This window comes from Marmota monax, unplaced genomic scaffold (genome assembly GCF_021218885.2).
Source record: "Marmota monax isolate L192 unplaced genomic scaffold, Marmota_monax_Labrador192_F-V1.1 WCK01_AAM20220418_F8-fsc00012, whole genome shotgun sequence".
Lineage (NCBI taxonomy): Eukaryota > Metazoa > Chordata > Mammalia > Rodentia > Sciuridae > Marmota > Marmota monax.
Genome location: NW_026695227.1, coordinates 11,256,588 through 11,278,360, shown reverse-complemented (window position 1 = coordinate 11,278,360; position 21,773 = coordinate 11,256,588). Strand labels below are relative to the sequence as shown.

The 21,773-nt window shown below is 33.1% G+C and overlaps 1 protein-coding gene across 30 annotated transcripts in view; it reads left to right on the top strand.

The window, feature by feature from the left end:
* Sox5 (SRY-box transcription factor 5) overlaps positions 1–21,773 on the top strand; it is a 983,564-nt gene that overhangs the window by 787,936 nt on the left and 173,855 nt on the right. For all 30 annotated transcript variants that reach the window (XM_058576214.1, XM_058576205.1, XM_058576209.1 and 27 more), the window contains one exon: positions 190–258. In XM_058576214.1, the coding sequence (XP_058432197.1) occupies positions 190–258 (69 nt within the window). The remainder of the gene's footprint in view (positions 1–189; positions 259–21,773) is intronic.

Genomic DNA, 21,773 nt, shown 5'->3' with positions numbered 1-21,773 from the left:
TTCTGGAGACTAAATGCTTATTTGATCCTACTTAAGGGTGATTTGACCATAACTTCGGGGCAGGACACATCTGTTTTCAGCATCTTGATCAGTATCAAGATAAAACTCTGAGAAACAAAACATAGGTAATCCGCTCTTCCCAATCACTTCAATGTATTTTTAAATTTTTCATGTGCTGTTTCTCCACAGATTGCAAGACAACAGCAGCAACTCCTGCAGCAACAACACAAAATCAATTTGCTTCAGCAACAGATCCAGGTCAGAAATCAGAATTTCAATACACTTTCAATTAAAAAAAACAACATATTTTTGTTTCTTATGTGACCTAACTGGAATGACTTCCAATCTAAAATTTACTTTCAGCCTAATTCATGACGTGTTGTCTCATGTGCCATACACATCTTGCAAATGATGACTGTCCCAGGCCCTAGTGTATCAGGGAGCTTCAGTCTGAGCAGTCTGCCAGTGATTTTCATCTTATCCTGAGAACAAATTATTGTGGAGAAATATTTCATTTCCTCCATGCTTTATTTTATTTTGTCTCTCTAGAGTTATTTTTTTTTTGGTTCTTCTATGCTTTAGTATTTAAAATGTAAGTGTTCTTAATGGGGTAGGTGCAGGAAACTGAAGCAGAAAGGTACCAAAGGTTATCAGTTAGAGAAAGAGTGCCAGAGAGCTTTTTTACTGAATGTTTGTTCAAGAGCTATGTGTCATCAGAGTGGAACACAGGGAAGGTGATGATTTGGTCTTCATGTCAGCCCTTACCCATAGTATTGCCTGGGGAAACCAAGTCTGAAGACTCTATGGTCCTCTATGTTTTTCATGTATGGAAGTGCACAGTGATTAGGCACATCAATAAAGAAGGAAAGAAGCAACTGTACTGGTAATGAAAGGAAAAATAAGTTGCCAGGTATGTCCTGCTTTCACTCTTTGTTGCTAGCATGAACTTTGACAGAATTTGTTTCCCTTTTTGAAAATTACTTACTTCAAAGAGATTTGATGAATATTAAGTCACATCACAGATAAAGAGACTTGTCATAGTGCCACAGCACATAGTGAGTACTCAGCACCTACTTGCCGTGACTGTCAGGGTCTCATAATTCATGGAGCTATGACTCCAACCTTATGTCACATCCTGTATCTCGAAGCAACTGTTGGATTTGTAGTTGAAATGTTCCCCATTTGTGTAGAAATTCATCATTCTTTTGAAATTATTCCCTGAGAATATAGCATTTTATTACCTGTAAATATCATAGAAGACAGAAGCAGACCTTTCAAAATTATTTTATTCATGTATTAGCCATGTTTTAAAGTTTTTGGCAGCAAAACCTCTCCCTAACAAACTTATCTAACTGGGTCAGGTGCATGCGATTTCTTTACCCTCAGCTACATAGATAAATCAGTGTTTGTTCTTCCTTGTTACCTGGAATTTTAATGAGCCAGTGAAAACTTCAGTGGGACAGTGGAACATGGGTAAGATGTTCCAGCCAGGGGTCTTTGTCTTCCATAATTGTTATTATGAGCAACACATTTCTGACATGCTTTTATCTATTCATATCTGGAGCACAGTTATTGAACTCTGTGGTTTAAAACTGTTCTTTGGACTTCCTATTGTTCAAAGCACACTGACTATGCATATTTGTTTTGGCTGATGGCACCAAGTTATCTGCATTTAAAATGTTTTAAATTTTAGACAAAGGGGAATGAAGGGAAGGGAGGAAAGATGGGAATAGGAAAGATAGTAGAATGAGTCAGAAATAACCCTCCTATGTTCATATATTAATATACCACCAGTGAAACTCCACATTCACATACAAAACAAGAATTGATCCTAATTAGAATAAGTTATATTCCATGTATGCATAATATGTTGAAATATACTCTACTGCCATGTGTATTTAAAAAGAATAAATTATAAGAAAATATATTAAAATTATGGCATGCTTTAATTACAAATAAGATATAATTCCATGTTCAGCAATATGGCAAGTCACCTAGTTTGACTGCAATTTGAAAAAGTTACTAATATTTTTAAAATTTTGTCATTTCTGTGAGACTAAGTCTTTTAAACACAAGTGGAAAAATACATCTAAACTTATAAGTAGTTCAAGACTCAAGAAATGTTGTGTTTTGACCATTTACATTAGTCAACATTTAGTGTTTTTTGGAGAAATGATCCACAATTATGACCACTACATTCATAGTGTAGATTTTAAATCTGTTATAGTGTCAGAATGTTGAAGTGGCTAGTCTTCTTGCTCCAGAACAATAAGCAGTTTTGAAATGAAAATACCTTAACATTTTCTGTACTAGAAATGATGTAATGACAGAAAATGTATTCCAGAGAGTTAAAGCCAAGTTTAATGACTTGCCTAAGATCACATATCTAATTACTAGTAGGCAGGATCGTTACAAAATTTTCTGTTTATACAAATTTTACCAGGTATAAAAAATTTTAAAAGCTTAGAATTTCTATTTGGCCAAAATGTTAAGCTGCTGACCTCCACCAGTTCACAGAGTGAAAAATAAATTTCCTAAAGGAAATAACATGACATTGAGAGTAATTCGGGGGGATAATTTAAGAGATATTGAGGTATCACTGGGTACAGTGGAAAACGCCTGTAATTCCAATTACTTAGGAGGCTGATGGGGCCAGAGGATGGAAAGAGGCCAGCCTAGGCAACTTAGGGACACCCTGTTTCAATCTTTAAATTAAAAAAAAAAAAAAAAAAAAAACTGGAGGTGTAACTCAGAGGTAAAGTACACCTGGGTTCAATTCCCCCTACTGCAGAAAAGAAAAACGAAAAAGAGAGATTGATCTTGAGGTATCATATATGTGTATATATATATCCTCTTTCTAAGGATAGCACAGATAAGTGAAACCAGCAGAGTCAAAATCGAAGTTGTTATTGTTTAAAAAATGGTTTAAGAAATAGGGAATATTTCAGGCAATCAATAGTAAATTCTGAGCTAGACTGCCAATCTGAAAGGAATTAATTTTCACAGCTTCTAATGTATTCATCAACTAAAAGCATAGTTCTAAAATATATTTTGTAAATTGTTAATTTGGGGGACGCCTTAGAAACACTTCACAGTTATAAAAATCACAGTCCATTTGAATTATTTAGTTTGCTAACAGGTTGTTACAACAATGATGGAAAGAACTGATGTCCCAGCATATACAGAAACAGAAAACTGAAACTAGAACAGTCATTCTCTCCCCATATAAATCCTTACACATAGCTCTTTAGAACGTCTTCTCTTTTCACCCTTTCTCCCTCTTCCCCCTTTTCCTTGGTAGCCTAAGACAAGGAAGAAAAGGGTAAATGTAGAGTTCACTACTTTTGATGAATCACACTTGAAACAAATATTGTTGTAAAATTCTTGAGAAAAAAATGGATATGCAATCAAGTGCTCAGTAAGATTTGCTAGAGACTAAATATTATTTGATATTTGAAAATACTTATAAATATTTATCTGGTATTTTGAACTACTTCTTTTTTTTTTCTTTGTTAAATACATAGCCTGTTACCTTGTAGAAATAAGCATACCAACTTACATTATTCATCTTGATCACATTTTCTTCACTGTTTTATACAATTGTTCTTGTTCTAGACCTTAGAAAACAATGAATTCCAGTTTCTTCATTGATGAAACAGAAAACTAGAGTGTTTTATGGTCTTTAATTTAACTAGCTCTAAAATTTTTGTTTCAATTATAAATTCAAAGACATTAACTGTGTCCAGTTATTAATAAAGGTGATCTGCTAAATGGATTAGATTGATTTCTTAAAAAAACAGGCCAATTTCACTTGATGGACATGTTAAATAATGTTGGAAAGATTATATTCCCATAACATTTCCTTCATTCCTTTCATGAGATCTGTAAAAGAGAGGTTGTTTTAGATATCTTTATTCTATGAAAAATATATCATATACAAAATTTTTCATATTTGTCTCTATAATATTCATATAGTCTAATACACTACTTTATTTAAAAATTTTCTTAGCCTATTACTTCTGTCTTCCCATCCCTTGATGAAAAGAGTGATGGTAAATTTTATTTTACAGTTATATATTTAAAGAAAAAATATTATAAGAATCTGACATAAGCCAGTTTTATTTAATTGCTTAAGATCAGTTCTTTATGAACTGTGATTATTTTCTTAAAAACAACTTCAGCTTTAAAATTGCATAATTCGAATTGGACTGAAAATTAAATCTCCAGTTCCTCCTTTTAAAACATTGTAGGGTTACTATCTTCTGCCAGGTTTATTTATTAGGATTAAAAGAAGAATTAAGTTTTCTGTTTTTTTTTTTTTTTGCAATGTCACAAATAAGTTTACCGTACAAATAAAATCATGTTTAATATTAGAAGCATGATCTATTATCCTTCAACACCATGTCCCTTTCTATGACATTTAGAACACCAAGCAGTTTCAGTCTTTTTTTTCTACTACTCAGCAATATCTCCAATATTTTTATTTATTAACCTTCTAAGAACAGTTTTGTATTGCCTTTGCTATATTTAGCTAACTTTTAATGCACATTAATAAATGAGATAAAATTTGTAAATATTTCAGAATAATGTCTCTTCCAGTTTGTTTTGCTTTGTTTTTGTTGTTAGACGGAAATCTTTTCTTTTTTTTTCTTTGTATGTGGAGTAGTCTAAAGCACCTATCTTTTAGTAATTTTGTTTCTTCATTCCCTTTTTACATTAGCTCGAACTGTTTTCTAATATTGATACTTAGATGGTTTACGTTTCAAATAATGAACCAAGTAAGCATAATGGCTCATCTTGACCTGATTCTGTGTCACAAAAACCTTTTATAAAGCAAGTAAATGAGTGACCTCTACTCAGCTTCCATTATAACAATAAATTGAGTGTTCCTGGAGACCTAACTTCCTTTGATTCTTGAAGCTTCTGATGAGACGGGGTTTCTATAGCTCCAACCTGAGTGTAAGAACCATATCCTAGCTATAAGTTTCTTAGCCTTTTTCAATAGCACTTAATAGAATTTTAGGTTATTGTCCTCAGCTAGTAGGGTTAATCCAGCAATATGCTCTCCTGAGAAATCCACTTAAGATATTTTAAAGGACAACTTAAAGATATTGTTTTTCTTTTTAACTGCACATTTATCACAATTCCCATACTGAGAGGTCACGGTTTAAAACTTCATGAGAGATTTCCAAAAATTTACTGTGTTTCTCCTCTGACAAATGTTTCTAACTATTGTTCATTATGTTCCCATGGAGCAAAAGAATTGGTATTAATAACCCCTTTATTGTTCCTGGTTCACCAGGTAAGCCTGAGCAGGATTAGTCAGAGCTGGGTCACTGATTCCATCTGGAATAAGTGTAAGACAAGTGTTTCTGTTTGCTCTCTTATGTCTTTAGTTGGGCAGTGTGCATTCCATAGTATGTTATAGGAAAGAACTTCTTTCTTTAGGTGTGATAGTGTTATATGTAACTTAATGAAATACAATTTCAGTTGCATTAGTTTTGTTGCTGTTTTGTTTTGTTTTTTAAAAGACTGAGAGCAGTGTCCTGGAATTAAATATACCCAATTCCAGGCTTTGTATCTTTATACCTTACCTGCTGTGTGATTTGGGAAAAATTGCTTCCTTGCTCTGAGTTCCATTATTATCATTCTTAAAATGAGAATATAATACCTAAAACATGTATGGTTACTCTAGACTAAGTGGGATCATGCCTGATATGTAGTGAGCCCATGATGCTGAAATTTTTGGCCTAAGTCAGAAAAGAATTTCTAGGAAAACACACACACATATAAAATCTACTTGATGGTAGTCACTGAAATCTCTTTAGTGTTTCAAATTCTTATGACTTTATAAAGAGTTTTTTTTATATAAAAAAACTTTATTTAGACCTATATCTCATTTTTACATTTGTAAACTAAAAGGCCAGAAGATTTTCCCAGTGTCACATGAACTGTTACTTGTGGAACAGTGGCTGGATTCCAAGTGTTCTGAGGTTTGGCCCAGTTCAATTTTATTTCACCAGTTTTCTACCATTGAAAGCTTAATGGCCCAAAGTTTTAAAATGAGTTTTATTTCCCTGGGAACTTATTCCTACAACATAAAAATACAACATGACTTATATACAATTGAATGATTAAGTTGCAGTCATGGGCTCAACCAATTTGTGATAAAGGTTTCATTTTATTGGAGCCAGAGTTCTCTGAGCTCATTAGAGTTTTAGTAATTCTTGATAAATTATTATGCAGAAAGAAATCCATTGAAATATTGTATTGAAAACATAATAACGTTAAAGGTGAAATAACAGTACCTGACTGACCTGCTGATTTATGATTTCTTTCTCTGAGTGTGGTAAGTTGGAAGCATTTTACCCCCCCTCAACAAGACCCCACAAACACACATGAGCACAAAGAGACTACAATGTAACCTTGTCTCTTTGGGAGACTGGAAATGCCAAGAATAAATACCATGCAATTAAGGTTAGGTTTTAGCCTGAGAAGGAAATGAATTAACTCCTTGAGCTCTGGCTCATGTTTTGTTGTAGGAAGTGTAAAATATACCAGAACTGGACAACATATAATTTCTTGGCATTCAGAGAGATGATTAGAAGAGGAAATGTGGAGATAGAAAGAGCTTTGAGGACAACTTTTCCCTTTTTTTTTTTTATATGTTCTGGAATTGCAACTTCCACTTGAGAAAACCAGTGACCTTTCTTAGAGGAGCAGTAAGAATAGCTAAATGACTGTAGGTCTGTCCTTTTACTCAGAAGGGACACTCTGAACTCCTAAAGTTTTTATTCTTTTTTAACAGGTCTCCTGGTGATTACCTGTCATTGATTCTAGTCATTCGTATTATTTCTCTGTCCAGGCAAACCTGACTCTATATACAGAGGTGTACAAATAGATCAATGTGCATCTATAGTTTAATTTTTACTGATATTAACATATGCTACATGAGTTCAGGAAAGTAATGGGAACAAACCTCCTGAGCCCATTCCTCTACACTGTATCCAATTCTTACACTCTCGAGTCACTTGAAAATTATTAAGTTTCATTTTTAATTGGTCTTCTAGTATTTAGTTCTATATACTAAAAAAATAAAATTATAGTAATACTTCTGATTTATCAACTTTAAATATTAGTAATCTAGAATATAAAGATTTTTTTAAGTCAGTGATAGCAACTCTGATATCCTCTTTAATTTCCTTGCCTATTTCTCATGAAATAATTGTATATAGTTAAGTTCTTCTAGCATAAACTTTTAAACTTTAGTTTACTTACTTCTTGTTCAAGCAAGTATAGTGTCTCTTGATATTTGTCTTATCAGATGAGCATCCTATTTCAGCTGCACATTTCTGAGCTGGACATGGTGGTGAATGCCTGTGAATGTCCAGTGATCCAGAAAACTGAGGCAGGAGGACCACAAGTTCAAGGCCAGCCTCAGGAACTTAGAGAGGTTCTGTATCAAAAACCAAAAACAAAACAAAACAAAAAAAAAAAACTGTTTTAAAGGACTGGGAATGTAGCTCAGTGGTAGAGGACCCCCTGGTTCAAACCCTAGTATCACTAGACAGAAAAACAAATAAATAATATGAATAAGATAAAATAAAATAAAAATTGCTCATTTTTCCTCTGTATGTTTACTCTGAATATACATATGTTTATTTTACTTGTTTGTTAACTCTGAAAGTTGAATACCAGTACTTTACATTTGAATATAAATGGTTTTTGTTTGTTTTCTGGATACTTTAATAGTGTACTCCATGTTTCTTTCTATGCACTTTTGTGATTTTGTAGGGTTTTCAATTGCTTTTTCTTTAATCTTTATCACTTTTCTCCATCATGATGTTGATCTTATTATCTCCCCAAATTTCTCCAGATTTTAAGAATAGATCACTTCTCTAGAATTCCCTTTGGCCTCTGGTTTTCTGATGAATTTATCAAACAATAATAGTTAATATCTATATAGAATTATATAATTTTGATTTTTAAACATTTGAACACCATTATTGAGACCTTATTAAAATAACAGAGCTGATATTGCTCTTAAGTTAATGACTGTATTGAAAAGATGCTGAGATCAGTGTTTGAAAGTTGTAGTCCTGCTTTTACAATTCATCCTGAATTGGGCTCCTCATGAAAAACACTTGAAAATTTTGATTTCAGGAAGGGCATCTCTTTCTCCCCACCCCCTTCTTCTTCATATTAATGCGAAACCTCAGACTTCCTTGTTGCTTTTTGTTGTTGTTGTTATACCACTCCTATGCCATTTTCTGGGTTTCTTCTTTGTTCATTCTTTTCAGTATCATTTCTGAAGTGAATCCTGGGTTCATTTAATATATTCAGATAATTGTCTAGTCTTTAGTTACTGCCATGCTCTAGGGAAGAGAAGTCTGAATGTGAATGGAAATCATAGAGCCAAAGAACCAGTGGACTTTAGCACGGGGCAATGTTTTACCCAAATTGGCCATGAGTCTGAAACAGCTTCTTTTTCTCAATTTTTAAGTTTTTTCACAGTTTTAAGATTTTATTCCAGAATCTCTGAGACTGGCCAGAAATCAGGCTGATGGCAGTTTTACCATGACTTTCCAACCTGTTCCCAAACAAAATTACCTATGGACAAAGTTGAACACTGTTTTTCACTGAGGCTCTGTAGCTCATGACCTATCAGGTAACAAACTCTAGGGTCCTAGTACTTAGATAAGACCCTGTAAAAATACTCATCAAATTCTAGGAAACAATTAAAAACAAAGCAAGTCAACAACAACAGAAATATTTGGAGAATTTGGACCAGAAGTCAGTTTTGGCCTAAAGTGAATCACTGTTTATATCACCTAAATTCACATGTTGGGGTAATAAAACAAATATGATAGAGGGGAGTACTCACAAAATCTTTATAAACAATTTCTATCTCCTATATTTAAAGAGAATTAAAATTTAGGTATAAAATTAAATGTCCATGAAATTGATATAATGTTAATATAAAATGTTCTGTGGAGAGTACAGTTCCGCCACACATTCCAAGCATCCCTAACACATGGAAATTTTGCTGCTGTTAGATAGAGAGTCTTAACTTCACTTTTGAGCTTCTCCTGGTAAATTTAAACACAGCTCTAAATAAAATGACAATAAGAAACTAATTTACTTTTTGCTTGCATGTATGTGTGTATATGCACATGGTTATTATTTTGTTCTATTTTTCTTCCAACAAGAAGGGCAAACAGGTGAATAAAATGGGAAACAAAAGATAAATAGGGAATAAGGATACCATATGACAATAGGATTATGTGTAGTTTTCCTTTAAAGGAGAAGCAAAAGGAAATGCTGAGATAGCTTCTGCAGTGAACTCACAGAAACATTTGAGAAAGTCAATCCCTCTTACTTTCTTGGGGCACTATTCATTTGGCCACCTCACCCCCCATACACACACACACACACACACACACACAATTTGCTTTCTTTTTAACTTCGTATTCCCCATTCTCTTGTTTTGTATGTTCTCCTGTTCCTATCCGTAAAAGGCTACATTGCTTCATCATCTGACATCTTTATTGATGTTACTTCCTACACAGTCTCATTTGTGAATTGCTTTGCATGCCATTCTAAAGGTAACACATCAACATTGGTCTCTGGACCTTAGACCTATCTCTTGGACTTCTGAGTAAAATATCCAAGTGCCTATCAATTCTATTTAAATTGAAATCTAATAGGCATCTCAAATTTGCATTTCCAAAATATATCCTTCAATTAAACTCTTCAAACTCATTCTTTCTTAATTTGCTTATCTTTGAATATTGTACCACTTGCGATATGCCATGACCCATAACTTAGGGCCATCCTTGAATCCTTTTAGTCTCTCGTACCTCACAAATAATCCATCATCATTGGTTTTATCTTCAAAATCTGTTGACCAACTTCTCCCACTAACAGTCTAGCCAAAGTCACCATCATTTCTCACTTAGACTACTGCAGTAAGTTCTTAGCCATCTGTCACCTGCCTCTTCCTTTGACCTTCTGAGAAGATGTTTCACATAGCTCCTAGAGTGCTCTTTTAAATCTGATGGTTCTGTAAACAAGCTCAAAATAATTTTCTTTGAAAATAAATTCACAATCTATTCCCCAGCCTATCAGGCTTCATTTGATTGGGCCACTTCCATCTCTCCAGCAATCCTTCATTCCCTCCACCCTACATACCTGTCCTTGGTGTCCTGGAGCATGCTAAGGATATTCTAGTATCAGGGTATTTGCATTTATTATTCTCAAGGTCCAGAATGCTCTTTTTTGATTCATTCTATAACTCAGAGCCTCACTTCATTCAGGTCTCTTCAAATGCCATTCTTTCAGGGAGGTCACCTCTGAAAACCTAATCCAAAATAGTACTTGTCATCTTCTCAATCAATTACCGCAGCCTGCCTTTTATCTTCCCTACCAAGTAAACAAGTATATTTATTTGCTTTTCATTTTACCCTGATCACCACTACAATACACCCTAGCCATCCATCAGTAATTTCTGAGGGGTCAAAGATTTCATCAGTCATGCTCAATGCTGTAGCCATGTACCCATAATAGGTCCTGGCATCTAAAAACCGAAAACATAATTATTGAATTAAGTGAGATACCATTACTGAATATGTAGTATGCAATATAATAAGGAAGAAGATAATTTTACATTGCTCAAGAGATTGAAATAATATAGATGTATGATAAACATCAAAAAGTAGATAACTGACTCATTGTATGTTATTTACAACCCTATCAACCTGTTGAAGGTATGTAGGTATCTCCTAGCTTAAAGACGAGTAGCTCCAGTAGTGATTTTCCCTTTATTCCATCTATAAACTTTCAAATTAGTAATCTTAGAAAACATGAATTTTTTAATTATATAATTTATACCACCTTTGAATTGTCATTCTATCCCAATAATTTTCTGGCTTGACATACATATCACAGCATTCATTGTGATCATTTTGTGCTGTAGTTATGATGAAGACCAGTTCATTGCTTATGAAGAACATGGCTATTTTCAGTCATCCCCATGAACATGAGAATAGGCAGGTTATGACATTATTTTATTGTCAGTAGAACCAAAGAGTGAATGTGTGTGTGTGTGTGTGTGTGCGTTTTTTTCTGTTTCCTTGCAAGTATAGTAATGAGCAATTTAATTCAGATAATCTCTAGAAAATATGACTAATTATTCTTATCAAACTGAGTTAAACCTAACAAATTGGCCAATACACCAGGATTTTTTTTAAAGTAATTTCACTTTGCTTTCTACAGTAAACAAGATGAGAGATTGTTCTTTTATAGATGGAGAAAATAAATATTTATAAATAAGGAAATGATGTGTTCCACGTAAGTAAATATTGCATATAACTAAATCTTCATGAATGAGTGCTGTGTGTATAAAAGATAAGCATCTCTTTAAAAAGAGAATACTTTTTGGTTGATACACTTTGGTTTTTCTCCAGTGCTGGGACTAACTCAGGGCCTTGTGCATGCTGTATGAGTGCTCCACCACTAGGCCACATCCCCAATCCTTGGTTGATGTGCTTGTTATACCTAAATAGGAAATTGAAAGAGGTAAACTACATTCATAATATACCTATATGAATAATCAAAAAGATAAACTAGTTAGAGAGTTTTTGATATGATACACATATGATAAATCACAGATTTATATTAATTGATATATGTGTATATATATATATATGTGTGTGTGTGTGTGTGTATGTGTGTGTATTTTAGTCATGTGCACACAGACTCTGATCTCTGTCTTTTTTTCATTAATTTACCTTTCCTTTGTCTTCCCTGTTTATTGCCAAAAATATATATTTTTAAGAATTTTCTTCTATAAGCACCATTTATTTCTGACTACATTTTGTATTCCCTTTCAACTTCTGTATTCCTTTTCCTGACTTTGCCCATGCCTACATTCTTACCTAGTACTGGGCCATCTGACATAGCTACTAGTTATTTCCTTTACCCTTATAATTTTAATTTCTCCCTACTATAGTTCTTTTCTCTGACCAGCTTTTTTCCTCCTCTCTTCTCATTATTCAGTTGCATTTTAAGTTTCCATTGAACAAAAAGTTGATCACACATAAAGAGAGTGAGTCTAAAAGATTGAATTTTAATTTTAAAAGTAAGTTATTTGATTTTATATGTAGTGATTCAGGAGTAAAAGAGGGAGCATGAAAAAGAAAACATAAACAGGCTCCCCCAGAGGTGTCCCAGAGTGTTTCTATAATATACTATTGCAGTCTTTTCAAGATAGAGAGTGTGTTGTCATGAGCACATATGTCATGCAGCCAGAAAAAGAGGAGGGATGAGGCTGCCGTAAGGTAAATCAAGAGATAACAATAAAATTTTTCTGTTGCCTGGTGGAGGTGTTTAGGATGTGTTTTCTTTATATCTTCATCCGCCCCTAATTGAGGATGCTTTAAAATTGAATGACTAGCAGTCAAAACGTGTTTGCTTCAAGCTGAGAAGAAAAATGCTGGTGTCTCCGCTTCCAAACTGATTGCGCTTTGTACACAACTGACAGCTACAGTCACTTTGAGTGACTGATAAGTGGGAAGCTTTGCCACTTATCAAGGAATGCGGGCTGAAAAGAAAAGGCTGGAGCCGCTTAGATGCTTTGGCATGTTCAAAATAACATCTTACATCAGTCAGACTCAGAAGCACTAAAAGACGTTTTAAAACGAAGTAATGTATGTAAAAATGTGGTATATGGATATGTGTATATGAAGAGAGGTAAAAGTTGTCCCACAAGCAAGTAGCTGGAAGGGGTAAAGGGAAACACATTGTCTTAAGGTCACAATTTGTGAAACGAATCAGTGGTTAAAACATTTACACACATTTGTGGGTAAATTTCCTCATAGTTTGAAGCACCCAAATTTTAAAACACATTTTCATGGATTTCCAACATTATTTATGTGAGCAGCTAACTTTGATCAAATGGTTACCTTGAGCACCTGAATAAGAAAAGTGTCATCTACTTATATAGATAATAATTTTCACCCTTATGAAAATCTTAACTCTCATTCTTCCTCTTCCCTTCTTGTGTAAATATTTAATATTTAAAGTGTACATTTAGAATATTCTGCCATATCTAACTGAAACAGAATGGTTATATAACCATTATGGTATGCTTTTTTTAACTTTAAACATAATTTTGAGATTATTCAAAAGAAAGAATATATAGATTTACTCCACCTCAAGTTCAACAAATAGGAAATGCCTATTTTTTTTTTTTTGTATTCAGCAATTAGGCTTATGTGTACAGTATATTTATATACTCCTCTAAATTTTATAGGACACTCACATTTCAGATATCTTGCCTATGTATCCCATGAGTTATTCTTCATTTATATTCTAGGATTCCTAATAAAAGATGGAGGTAATCTCCCCTCAATGATTTTAACCTGTCTGTGGATATCATGATGTCAATTTGAATAATTTACTTCAATTTGATAATCCATAAATGCACGTTTCTGCCATACCAAGTATCTTGATTTTAGATGTGGAAGTATGGTCACAATAAAAAATACCCATGGTGAATCCTTCAAGCTTTTGACTTGAGCCTGTCTGGCAGGCTAAGCTTAATGTGTAGTCTCTTCATTATTCAGTGAGCAGCCAACTGCATGTTTGAAGGATATAATTCTAGAACAAGACAATCATCTCACTTTTCTGAAATATAGGATGGAAGACTACTAATGTTTACATTCTTGTAAAAAAACAAAAACAAAACTTCGGGGTATGCTTGAAAATAAGCCTTACACTGGCAGAAGAATGAGTTAGGGCAGTGTGCAGCTCAGACCAGTGTGAACTGCTACAGGTCCTCAGTGAGGAAGCAGCTTGGTACTCAGTTGACCATCTCTTCCCTGTAAGACATTCTTGATGAAGGAGGCAGTTTGTTCAGAGGTTTACATTGCAGGATAAGCTTCTGGCCTCATCAAAGACCAACATGTTGAGTAGTACTGAGTTAGAATAACATAGAAAAACAAATTTTAGATATAACCTAGTCCAGGTTTTTCTTCTTTTGTAGATTAAGAAGAAACTGGTCCAGAAATGATAAGGGGCATGCCCAAGGCCCATAATAAATTCAGTAGACTGTATACTTCTGGATCTTACCTTAGTCCTGCTTAATCATATCAAATAAATTAAGAACATAGGTACACATGGAACACAATGTGCATCAGAGTCCATTAAATTGATTATACTTTATCTGTAATTTGAAACAAACATTATAGAAATTGGAAAAGTTTTCAATGTTTGCATAAAAGAGGTAAATGACATTTAGAGAATAATTAGGACATCTTAAATACAAATTTGTCAAAATTATCAGCAGTTCATTGTGGAAAGCAAACGTACAAGACTTTCTAAACATATTTTATCGATTACAAGTGGTTCCTATATTTCTTTTAAAAATGATTATTTTTATGGTGAACCTAATCTCTATTCGCTCTTTGGGATCAAATGTTTAACACTGTGTCATTAGAATTCATAAACCAACCAAATAAAAACAGAAAAAATAATGGTGCCCTATAGAAATAATATCTGATGTGTTTCTCCATGAAATACATTATTTTGATAAATAGTAGTTAAGGCTCTTTCAAAGGAAAAGGAAAATTCAAATATTTTAAAGGGTCTCTTTGATTTTCTGGCATGTTTTAAAAACCTAAATGAAAAAAAAAATATTATTTTGGCGAAGGAAAATGTTTTCCCATTACGCAAGTGATTTTACTTTTTCTCCCACTGTAAAATGATGCCCATTTCCCAGCCTTCCCATTTAGTGTATTTGATCCACCTCTATTCTATCATTTATTGAAAGTTTCATCTTTCAGTTTCCTATCATTTTAAAACATCCTTTCTGTTTGTTTTGTAACAGGTGCCTCATTCATGTAAGAGAACAGGAAAATAAGACCTTTCTCTAAATCTCTATCCCTTGAGACATTGAATGAAGTCTCTTTTGTGATTAAAGGAGGGTACTGCTCTAAATGCATTGCAAGTACAATCTAGAAATGTACAAATGCTTCCATCAACACATCATTACTTTAACCCGTCTTCTTTTTAACCTGTCTTCTACTACCTTGTATTCTTTTTTTCTGTCTTTTGCACTATCTCTTATCCAGTTGCTCTCTCGCCAATTATTCCTGTATTTGTGACATGAAGTCATTCCTGGATAACAGATAATCTCAGTAAGAATTTAGGCAAAAGAACGTAATACAGAAATAACTATATATCACATGTTATTTTTGTGAATAGCTGCTCACACACACACACACACACACACACACACATTAGTACCCTGATAGCATGAAAATGCTAATAATCCTTATAATCATTGGAGAGTTTAGATACCTTGTGAATCTCACTACCCACAACACTATCACTAATATATTTTAGTTCTATTTCTTTTATATGCTACTATAAGACACAATGTTATATAGGTAACCAAATCCCACTTTGAATAAGCAATTAGGTGCTAATTCATCTAATAAAATTGTGTTCATCTATGTCATAATGTCTCAGATGTCCAATGATTTTCTTCTTGAATACAGTGATAATCATGAAAATGACATAAGAAGGGCAGATAGCAGGAAAACAGTAAATATCGAAGTCAATTAATGGGCATTCTCCAGTTGTTTTTATTATATCAAATCATAATATTTATGCACCTGTCTGAAGTTCTAAAACAATCCACACTATTATTTTGTCCACTTTGAGACTATTAATGGCTTCTGATGCTAAAATATGCAATTATTACTATTGTTCTTTCACTACCTTATTGAATTCTCAGAATTTCATATTTTATCTAAAATGGGAGAGCTGTGTCTCTCTGGTAAGGTACATTTTAGCACCATATTCATAGCAAGATGGAATTCATGTTCTCCTTTTGCCCATCTCTTTCATTTAGCTTCATTAGCAGCTATTTATTTTCATTCTTTCTTTTCCCTTTCTCTCCCTCTCTCCTTTTAAAAATCATTTTGAGACTTGATCACAGGAAATAGAAAATAACTATGAAAAAGCAAATTAAAGGGCTGGGGTTGTGGCTCAGCGGTAGAGTGCTCACCTAGCATGTGCGAGGTCCTAGGTTTCATCCTCAGCACCACATAAAAATAAATAAATAAAATAAAGATATTGTGTCCAACTACAGCTAAAAAATAAGTATTTTTTTAAAAAGCAAATTAAGCTCTTCCAATTTTGTTCTATAAGTTCTTTGATATAGACCAATAAACAATGAAATCCTACCTGAAAAATGAAGACAGAGACTTAGAAAAATCATAATTACCTGAGTTTTTACAGTAAAAGTGAGGGATTGAATATGGTTTCTGAAAACATACTTTGCACCATCCTAGTTCAATTTAGATTAACCTGCTGTGATCAAATTCTGCCAAGTCCCTGCAATTATGGACCTTAAGATGCTGAGTCTATTTGGCCAATCTCTTTTTCTAGATGGAAAGATTAGGAGAGGAAGTTTGGCCCTTGTCTTGAAGGGTTTTACATTCTGAGAATGAAACTGAAATGCATGCAGGCAGAAATAATTCTTGAACTTTTAAATTTATTTTCACCAAGAATATTTTAGAAAGCTTGAGCAGTGTATATCCCAGAACATATAACACTGTCTCATGTTTTGACTTCCTGTAAATAGTGCATTCTCATACCATTGAGAAGTGGTAATCAAACTTTCAGGTTATTTCATTTTGAAATCTCTACTACATACACACATATTTATGACTTGATTCTTTTTCTTGATTCCTTTGCTGAAAAATTTTTAAAATTCAGTACCTTGAACTTGGGAGTATGTCTTTAAATTTAAATATTTTAAGCAGGCTAATAACCACTCTAAGAAATTTTAATCTTTTTCCTTAACAACAACCATCCATGCTAGAAAGCAAACATTATAATTTACCGACTAAAATCATAAAGGAAAAAAACCTTGTCAAGGTGGACATTCACCCTAGTGACATTGACTGTTCAGATAACTGGCTCGTATTTACATGTGCACTCTTTACAGTACAGCTTTAACCTAAAGAAGAAGCTGAAAATGACCCCAGTATATTCTGCACTTGTTTCATTATGACTTGTCCCTATTCCCCACCTTGACCACTGTTAAAGTTTTATTCCTTTCTGGCTGTGTTAAGCTCTACTAAATATCAGTGGGATGTCTGCCCACATCATCTGTTATAATGATTTCCTCCTCCTCACGGGGACTCATTCATTGAAGCGCTCCTTTTACAATCTCATGTACCCACCTGCTTGCATAGGAAATATGATTCTTCCCTCATGCGATCCCAGTCTTGTCTTAATAAACATGAGGGTGAGAAATCCTCCAGGCCTCTTTTCTGTTCACTCCTTAATAGCTTGCTAAAACTGAGAGAACAGTAATTAAGGAAGAGCACAAATGTTTGTCATTGGTGGATAAAAGCGAATAATAGTAATAGAGGTTAAGGACTGACTAAAAATCTGAAATATAAACTATGTTTTCTAAATATTTCAATTAATATTGTAATTCATCACAACATATTAACTAATACCACTGTAGTATTATTTGGCTTTATGCAAAGTAGAAAGAACCCAAAATTACTATCAAGTCTTTTGTTCAATCACCAGGAAGATATTCTTGTCACCTTTGAAACAATGCTTACACACAACTCAGACTGTTAGAATCCTGTGGGAAATAGTCAGTAATATAATTTCATTGATTATAAGAGGAAACTTAGGCAGTAATGATAGTTACTTGAAATCCTGGAAAGCCAAACTGAATAAGGGTTGAGAAGCAAGAGCAAAATCACGACAGCAAGTCCACTGGACTTAGAAGAGACCAGGGTAGAAATGCAAAGGTGTTTCTCTGACTGTGGATGATGATCTGAGCTTAGGGATGCCTCCTGAGGGAAGCACAAGAACAGACATATGTTGTTGCTAATCTGTTTTTCTTCCTATATTTCATCTCTTTACTCTGAATGTGAAATTTGAGTAATCAACATCCAAGAAAGTTTTCTGTTTGTTTTTTGGTGGTTTTTTTTTTTTTTTTCTCTGAATGGAAAGCAGAGTAGGGGATGATAGATGAAGAATTAATAATTTATTTCACATTTGACATAATTAGCTTTAATTTGTAGCATACATGCTACAGTGATGATTAAGGGAATTTGCTTGATCACAACTCATATCACAATGTTATGCCTCACGCCACATTTTATTATCATACATATGGAAGAATGAAGGCATATATGAGAATAGGTGAGCAAACATTGTCTCTCAAAACTTACTATCCCAAGGTTCTCTTTTTCCCCCTTTAAGAATAATAATGAATGTCTTTTCAGTATCTTTGTTGATTTAAATCTCTGAATTAACTTTAACCTTAGTCAAATTGAATTTGGTATTAAATTTTTACATTAAATAAGTTGTAATAATCTGAATTACATGATTTATCAAAATTTAATTTTATTTCATCACATTTTCTGGGTGTTCCATAATTTAAGTTCCCTCTATAACATTTGATTTAAAATGTGAAGAATCATAAAGACAGTATTAAAAATTATCCCCATTAAGAGTTTAAATCAGTATTTGATTATGGAAATTTTATCTGGAAACCAAGAAATATTTAAATTCAGCCCAAATTTCAGAAGATATATTATGAAACATAATCATGTTTGGATAATAGTGATATTAACGTTCTTGAATTGTTAAGTCAATTGTTCACTATTCTTGGAGGCTAAGTATTTCTTTGGAGAAATGACTTCTCCCTCATTTAGACATCATTTATCGGACTCGACTAAGTTGCCTCATGCTTTACGATATTTCTGTATAGAATTCATCCTTTGGAAGCAGCATATGGGAGCAGTTGATTGCTTCACGACAACTGGCATATTGCCTCCAGCTGTGTCCAATAACCTGGCAAAGCTGTGTTTAGTGGATAACCAGTAATGTCGTATTGGTCATAAAAGTTGTTAAGGTACTTAGAGTAGTAATGGGCTCTCTGCAGAGTAGAAATAAGTATATAATTTCTATCTGACCTTTTAAATGTTACTGATCTATCAGACAAGATAAGATTAAAGTTGTTGCAAGTTGTAACCAATTTATTTCACTTTAAACATTAAATTTCTATATTTTTTTTAGAGATTACTATGTCCTATGTCACTAATCAATTGCTATTAATTGAAGACACTCATCCTTAGTTATGAATTATGAGAAAAGTATATCTATCAAGGTCATAGTTGGATGAATTTTTTTAAAAAAACAAGAAACCCCATACTTTGCAAGGAGATAATTAGCAGTCATAACAAGTCCATGAAATTTTACTATATTAATTTTTGGTATAATATTAATATAGATTTCTTTCTTCTGGTGCACCTAATTTATATGCACAGGTATTTGATCAAACATTATAAATAAAAAATGACACTGTTTAAAGTTCAAGTGGCACAAACTTGAATTGTTTTTTTTTCTTTTGAAAAATATTTATTTTCCAATATAGAAAATTCCTTAACTAATTTTTTCTACATTCAATTTTCATATATTTATTAATATATCAAATTTGTATTATAGATATTTATGTATATATGATAAATATTAAAGTCATGTTCATTCAAAGTAAGGCATACTTAAATTGAAAATGGAATGCAAATTTAGACATACTACCAAAGATCACTCTAAATATTTCTAACTTCAGTAGTAAAAATCAGCCTATTACCATTGATAGTTATTTATATAAAATATTTAGAAGACAAATTAGGGAATTATCTAGAAGATGAATTCGTATTGTATATTTATATTATGGGATATTGTGTAAATATCAAAGAGAATAAAATAGAATGAATGAACTAGCAGAAACATGCCCAATAACCAGTAATGTTATATTAAATGTGCATTCATTCCAAATAATTTTAATACATTTTCTTGCACATGCAATATACACAAACTGGAGAACATATCTGTCCCTAACAGACCTATTAATAGAATATGAAGCATAAAGGAGAACTGAATAATGCCACAGCATTGATGATTGAGAGAATTCTAACAGAACCAATATTTTGGAAATCTTTACTAAATCAGAATTGATGATGTGGTCTCTAAATCTATACTTTAGTTCTCAATGTATTGGGGTAGTAAAATTTTCTTTCACTGATTTTAGAACTGCTGTTGTGTAAGGACCATAGGCTTGCTAATACAAACCACCCCAATATTGGTGGCTTACAAAAATGAACATTTATTCTGTCCATTTCATAGGTCAGAGTCTGAAAACAAGGTGGTGTGATAGTGGATTCCTTCTGGAAGCTCTGAGAAAGAATTAGTACCTGTCTTTCCCCTAGCTTCTGATGGTAGCCTTGTAATCATTAAGATTCTTGGCTTAGAGATGCATCACTATGGTCTCTGCTTCTATCTTCATGGTGTTTTCCTCCCTGTGTCGCATGTCTCAAATATCCTTTTCTGTTCACTTACAAGGACATCACTCTTGGGATTTAACTCTCAATCTATCCACTCATATCTACAAAGACCCCATTTCCAACTAAGGTTATATTCACTAAGGGATAAAATTTGGATATCATTTTTGAGGACAAAAATTCAACCTACCATAGCTATTTTTACATTTTACTGCAGTTATTTTGACTACTGGGTATCTTGTTTCGTTGAGGAAATACTGACACTACAAAGAATGATTAGAGAGAAGAATGAATACTTCACTCCCAAGAGTGTTGTCAGTATACAACTCTGCTTTACCTTCTACATATATTCACATTTTAACTTGTAATCAGACTTCATTGTTGTTGTTCTGTGTAGCTGTGATGTGTAAAGAGAGAATATCCTTACTGAGTGATATAGTCTGCATAGCACTCTGTATTTAGCTTCAGAGAACTTCTTTAAATCTTGGTTGATCACTTAGCAGTTGCGATAAACTTAAGATTTTATCCAATCTTTCTAAGTTCTAATTTATTAGTAAATTCTAGGTAACAATATTAGCAGGTAAAAAGTCCATAATAATGGTTCCTGTAGTCATTTATTTTCTGCAGGTGGACCTGGAGCTTGGATTGTCTTTATATTACAATTAGTCAAAGTCTCTTACAGTTTTGTTGCTGAGTATGTAGGTCATACGTACCTAATCCATGTTAGTTTAGTTGGTGAAATCTGTACAAATTGCCTTCATCATTAGAAAATTTTAAAACACCAACTTTACATATTTTCATTATTCTCTTCACCTGACAGTGAACTACTGACCATCTGGTTAGAGAATCATGATCACTTGGGGATTTTGCCAAAATATCTGATGAATACAGTCACAATTTTAAGGATGTAATCTTTATTTGATCAAGTTTTTACTGAATAACAATGGTGGCTGGTGTATCGGCAAAATGTTCTGACCCCTGGTTACCATTTAGGTATGATATGAGACGTGTAGTCAAAATAACTAACACATCAGGCAGATAGAACAAAGTTTAAGTGGCTGTTCACTAGTCACTATCAGCATGACCTGAGCTTCATTCACTCTTTATTTCAAAAATAGAGATAATATGTCTTTGTTTCAGTTTCTTGAGATTATTAAAAATAAATAAAAGCATCCAGGCAGTTCCTAGCTAACAGAATATGCTTGATAAAATGTAGTGCAAGAGAAAATATTCAGAACATCTAAATGGTGGTGATGGTGATGATAATAATCCAGAAAAAGAATTTATAATGAAATGATTTATTCTATTTCATTTTGAGGTAAGAGCCAGAATTTGTTATATTGTGTCAGGATAATTACTTTATCAACATAATGTTTTAAAATTTAACAG